Source organism: Orycteropus afer, unplaced genomic scaffold, assembly GCF_000298275.1.
Source record: "Orycteropus afer afer isolate SDZICR_OR568_19922 unplaced genomic scaffold, OryAfe1.0 scaffold00330, whole genome shotgun sequence".
NCBI lineage: Eukaryota > Metazoa > Chordata > Mammalia > Tubulidentata > Orycteropodidae > Orycteropus > Orycteropus afer.
Window position 1 is genome coordinate 3041857 of NW_006921917.1, and position 6165 is coordinate 3048021.

General features: G+C 57.5%; 1 protein-coding gene across 1 annotated transcript; it reads left to right on the forward strand.

The window, feature by feature from the left end:
• Positions 1–3616: 3616 nt before the first annotated feature.
• Positions 3617–4637, forward strand: TMEM256 (transmembrane protein 256). The gene is made up of 4 exons (XM_007952281.1): positions 3617–3701; positions 4014–4045; positions 4317–4397; positions 4494–4637. The coding sequence occupies exons 1-4, from the start codon at positions 3617–3619 to the stop codon at positions 4635–4637; spliced, it is 342 nt and encodes a 113-aa protein (XP_007950472.1).
• The last annotated feature ends 1528 nt before the right edge of the window (positions 4638–6165 follow it).

Here is a 6165-nt window from a genome sequence, read left to right on the forward strand (position 1 = left end):
GGAAAAGTCAATGAGGTTGGGCAGTGGGGTCAGGATATGATATATGTCCAGGGCAACCTGGGGAGAAGGCAGGTCAACTCCCCAGACCCAGCACACCCCCTTTCAGACCCTTTAGCCCTCCCTTTTGGACTCTCCTCAGGGAATCAGGAGTCCCAGTTCCCACCTCCCTAGGAGGGAATGAGATAGACAAGAGAGAGAAAATAAAAATACCAAGTCATTAATTAGCAGGAAGTGGCGGGTTTGTTTATATGTGTTAATTACTCCTGAGCTGTAATTTCTTGGTGCTGAACCCCCACCCCAGGCCAGGCTCTGGTCTTTCTTGGGACTGCACAAGCCCTGCATCTTCTCCCCCCTTCAACATCACATTCCCTAGGGATCTGTGCGGCCCCAGGTCCCCTCTCTCTCCAAAACCTCTCCATTTTTTCCATCACAAGTTGGGGTGCTTCGAGGCAGGGGCTCGACTGGAAGGGGGTGTTGGAGGGGCAGATCCAGGGACAGATGCGTGATCCTGCAGCCGGTTGCCGGGCGACAGGATGCTGCCCTGCAATGTTACCTCGGCAACGGGCAGCAGCTTTAACCCGGGAAGGGGGTTCTAGAGACAGAGAGGAAGGGGTTGGCTTGGCTCTGGGGTTCATTCAGGGCATGAGAGTCATGGGTCAGAATGCTAGTTTCCCGAACCTCAGAATAGAGGAAGTATACATGTTGGGGGGAAGATTGGGGGCATAGAGGACCCTAAAAGACTCAACTCTTGCCCCCCTTGTTGGCCACTCAGAGCTTGGCCTCAGTGACCAGGCCTCTGGCTGAGGAGAAGGAGTGCTAAGATGGGCTTGGGGGCCTTCAGATGAGTCCACCGACTGCCTCCCTTCCACACTCTTGAGCAACTTTAGGCCCCAGACACCTCTTCTTCCCTACCCAGCATCTGGCCCTTGTCCTGGGGGCAGACCTGGGCTTTCTACTTATCCCATTCCCCTTGCCAGCCCCCCACAATTGCTGCTCTGGTGCCTGGACGCTCAGGGCAGAGGGGTCTGGGAAGGGATTAGGCCAAAGGGGCAGACACCCAGGTCATTTTAGCAAGCCCCTTTGCCCCCCCCCCCCAGCCGCCAGAGCTGTTTGCTGACGCGGGGTTTTCAGAGCCAGGCGCCAGCCCGCGGGTGGCTCTCTGCAGGTGTCAATTTATTCCAAAGATGAGGACACAGGAGCCCTTACCACACACGCCCAGCCAAGCCTCCCCCTCTTCAGGTCCTCTTAAGCTCTTGTACCCCTGGCACCTGGAGGGGGCTTGGGCTGGCTTTCCCAGGTGTCCTCTCCCCCGGCCAGGCTGGGCTTGGCTTCCACCACCTTGCCACCCTCTCCTCCCAACACCACCAGGCTGTCAGCCCCCTCCCCTAGGTACTTTGGGCTCCAGGCCTCCTCCCCACCAGCTTCCTTTGCACTGGAGCCCTCCCCCCACTCCCTCTCTCTTCTCTCCACAGCACTCCCTCAGAGCATCTTTCTGGCCTCTTACAGCTTGCTCCAGCTCTTGCCCCCCAGTCTTTTTATTCCCCCATCTCTTCTCTACATCTCTCTCCTTGGTGTTCCTCATTTCTCTCTCCTCCAGATCCCTTCCTCAAATTTCTCCCTTCAGCCTCTCTCTTCTCGTTCCCTATCTCTGTCTCCCCCATTTTCTCTCCCCATCTCTGTCTGCCACATCTTGCTCCCTCCTTCTTCCTATCCCTCTGCCTGGCTCTCTCCATTCCTGCCCAGGCTTAGGAGAGTTGAGGGACAGGGGCTCAGGCCGCAGCACCCCCCCTTCCTGCAGTGGGGAAAACGGCTTGGCCGGGAAGGGGAGAAGGAGGGGGAGGGGGAGATGGGAACACACGGGGTCTGTGGGCCCATTCAAAGGATCATTCATGGACTGAAGAGAGGCAGAGACAAAGAGACCGAGACGCAGAGACACGGCGAGAGCACCCCTAGGCGGAGACACGCACACGGAGCAGGCTGGGGGAGCCAGGCGCAGGGAGAGATGTGGGGACGGGGAGACCCCAACGGACCGCCACGCAGCCCCCTCCGCCCGCCCGGCTTAGCTCGACCCCAACGGACCGCCACGCAGCCCCCTCCGCCCGCCGGCTCAGCTCCTACCTGGCTCAGCCCCGGGGCCGTAGTGCCTCCATCCAGGGTCCCGAGCGGGGGTCGGATGGGCTTCGGGAGGGGGGCGGCAGCCTCTGAGCCCCCGCAGCCCCGCAGGCCCAGCCCCCGCCCGCAGCACCTCAGCCGGCGGGGGAGGGGGATCGCCCCAGCCCCGGGGGGCGGGGCCGGGATCCAGTCGATCCCCGGGGAAAGGAAAGATAGGGGATGGGGTCAGAGGAGGCCCGGGAACGGGGAAACCGGCGGTGGGGACGACTGAGCGAGGAGGGGGCAACGGGGCAGGACTGGATCAGGGATCCACTGGCTCCGTGGGTCGGCTTCGAGGGACCAAAAGGAGGTCCAGGCGGTGGATCCTAAGGGATAGGCTGCGGGAGGAGGAATCCACGGCAATCCCCAGGGGCCAGGGGCCCGGGAGCGCAGAATCCGCGGTGCAGGGGCAGGGATCCAGCCGGAATCCTCGGGGAGGGGGAGGGATCCAGTCGATCCCGAGGGCGGGCGGGAGGGGGAGGTCCAAGGAGTCGGAGGAGGGCGGGAGCCGAGTCGGGAGCTTCGGGGTGGGGGTCTGCACGATTTCTAGGAGGGAAGGCAGGGGTGAGGGGAGGCTTCAGGGGATGCTCAGTAGCTAGGAGGCCCGGACTCCCGGCTCCGCGCGCCAGGGCCCGCCCGCCTCGCGTCCATCCCAGCCCGAGAGTGATGATCCGCCGGCGGAGCAGCCGCAGCAGCCCCGCGCGTCACCGCGCGGCCGCCTCCCCCGCCCCCTGCCGAGAGAGCGGCGCACACCCCTCGCTCTCACCAGCTTGCCCGCCCGCCCTTTGGAGTATGGGGGTTGGAGGCGGGGAAAGGGGGCGGGAGTGGACAGACGGACAGATGGACGAAGCGGGCCCAGGCAAAATGGAGACATTCCCCCAGATCTCCCACCCTAAGGGTACTCTCAGCCTGGTGGGAGAAGGATGAACGACAGAGGGCGGGGCAACATAGAAAGAAGGCGGAGCCTCCGGGCTCGGAGGAGGACCCATCAGGGAAGTGGGCGGGGTTTAATGGCGATGGGTGAGGCTTGGGTTTCCGTGGGCCGCCTCTTTTTGGGAGTGGGCCTGGTTTGAGGCTGAACAGGAGGAGCCAGTGGGGAAAGGGGCGGAACTTTGCGTGGGGATCTTTGGAAATTGTTCGGAGATGAGGGGTGGTGGATAGAAGAGGCAATCAACTTGGAAATTGGGCCAATCCGTGACGTAAATCCTCTAGTCCAGCCCTCAACCCGCCCTCCACTGCTCCGCTACTCCTCCCCTAATTGGTCCTTGTTTCTCCGCCCGCCAGACATCTTCGCCACTCAGCATCGGTTTTACAAAAGCGCAAGTACCCGGGTAAGGACCTGCACGCTAAAATGAACACGGCTTGGATTGGGCACATGTGTACCTTATTTACATGGGTGACCGGGATTGGCTGGCTTCTTGGGTGACCTGGGCGGTGTACGCCCGGCGCGTGACCATCCACAGCCATGGCCGGGTTGGGTGCTACATTTAGGCGCCTGGGCGCCTTGTCCGGAGCCGGGGCTTTAGGCTTGGCTACCTACGGGGCGCACGGTCAGGGGACAGGGGCCGGAGCTGGGCTTGTGGGCATCCCTGAAACGACATTTGGGGTCTGGTGCAGGGGCGGAGTCTACGGGAAGTGCCCGGTCTCCCCTCGGCTGGACAGCGGAGCCTTAAACCTTTTAAAGTTCCTCAGCCAGGTCCAGTTTGTTCCCAGAACTACTCGACATTTTAGCGTGTTTCCACCATCAGAAGCCTCCTGGGGGCTTCATTTTAATGCCCATCTGGGTCCCCTGGGAGACTGGGCGGACGGGGCCAGCCCTCGGATTGGGCGTTCTTTCTAACCTTTGCTTCTCTTCTCCACAGGCGCCCAGTTCCCGGATGCCTACGGAAAAGAGGTGAAGTAACTGCCCTTCCCCCCTACTTCCGGGTCTACGAGGGCAGGAATTCAGAGGTTCCTGAGAGAAGTCTGTGTGGGAAGGGTTGCGGAGCTCTGGTCTCTCGAGCAGCAAGGACTGCAGGCTTGAGGCATAGAGACAAGCTTGAGGGAGGGACAAGTTGGAAATGCAGGGGTGGCGGGGATGCACTTTTGTCCCCTGGGTCTCCACGGAATCGCAGACTCCTGCTTTGATTGGCACGCCCCCCCCCCCATTTCTCCTTTTCTTACAGCTTTTTGACAAGGCCAACAAACATCACTTCTTACACAGCCTGGCCCTGTTAGCTGTGCCACATTGCAGAAAGCCCCTCTGGGTACTCTTCCCCATTGCCTAACACTGCCCACGCCACACCCCTTCCCTCTCAGCCTGTCCTGTTATAAGGCTGCATTCGGCCCTGTGTCTCCTTTAGGCCGGGTTACTGCTCACCTCTGGAACCACCTTATTCTGCACCAGCTTCTACTACCAGGCTTTGAGTGGAGACCCCAGCGTCCAGCGTTTGGCCCCTGTGGGAGGGAGTCTGCTTCTTTTGGGCTGGCTTGCCCTGGCTCTTTGAGCTCCTTTGTATTTAATTTCTGGGTATTTTTTTGAGCATTGGGACAGGGAGAGGATTAAAAGTGAAAGGTAAAATAAAGAACTCTGGAGTCTTTTTTCATTTAACCTCTTAGAAGAGGAAGGATAAAGATTGTCAACCTCGGAACTCCTTCCCTTTCCTAAAACTGAATTCCAGAGCTTTGGGTCTGGGGATTCTGTTCACTTCAAACTAACTTCTGATGTTCTTATACTGGTGAGCATTTGCATAATGAGGAATGCTTGTAATGCTATTTCCTACTGAAGTACCCTCTGGGCCTGGGAATCTGTATTAAGCTCACCATGTGGTTCTGATGCCAGTTGTGATAAATACTAAAGCTAGTGGTTGTTAGTTGCTGTCAGCCCCTCACTCATGGTGATCCCGTACACAATGGAACAAAAGACTACCCAGTCCTGCACCATCCACACGCTCTTTTGTGGATGGGACTGTACTAAAGCTCCTGTTGTTGTTGTTATGTGCTGTCGAGTTGGACCCGACTCATAGTGACCCTCCTTGGGTTGCCGAGGCAGTATCACTACAGAAGTAGATTGTCCAACCTTCCTTCCAAGGAGTGGCTGGTGGGTTTGAACCGCCAGCCTTCTGGTTAGCAATCAAGTGCCTTAGGCACTATGCTACCAGAGCTCCTAATAAATCTCCTAGCTTTTTAAAAATAGGAGTTGTCAGTTTCCACTCTAGAGATGCTGATTCAATAGTTCTGGGGTGGGTCCAGGGAATATTAGAAAGCTGCACTGGCGACTCCAATGCATGGCCAGGATTGAAAACCTCTTTGGTGACAAGGAGTCTCTAGGAAGTCATTGGAGGGGGCCAGGGTTTGACATGGTTCAAAAGATTCTCCTTAGCACTTTGTTTTAATCTGTAGGTCTATTCAGATAAGAGTGTGAGCGGAGGCAGGGAAACTGGCTGAAGTTGAAGACGGTGTCTCGTTTGTGCCTTCTTTGTCTAGGTGCTCATAGGATGGTGATGTTAGTTGCTGTCAAGTTCCCCCTTCCTCATGGCCATACACAATGGGGTCTGACCGTTGTGATCCATGGAGTTTTCACTGGCTGACTCTCAGAAGGATACTGGCGGACCTTTTAGTCCTTCTTAGCCTGAAAGCTCCGTTGAAATCTGTTCAGTGTCATGGTAAGACGCAAGCCTCCACTGACAGATGGTACATTGGGAATCAGACCCTGGTCTCTGGCATAGAAGGAGAGAGTTCTACCACTGAACCACTGCTGCCCTCGTTCGTAGCATTGTTATGTGCCGTTGAGGTGACCCATAGCAACATTTCGTGCAACAGAACAAACATCGCCTGGTTTTGTGCCATGCTCGTGTTTGAGCCCATTGTTGCTGCCACGGTGTCAGTCTGTCTCCTTGAGGATCTTCTTTTTCACTAACCCCTCTACCAACCACGATGTCCTTCTCCAGGAACTCGTCCCTCCTAATAACATGTCCAAAGTACGTAAAGTACGTGGGATGGATTAAACCTACTGAAAGACCAGTGCCCATGTGA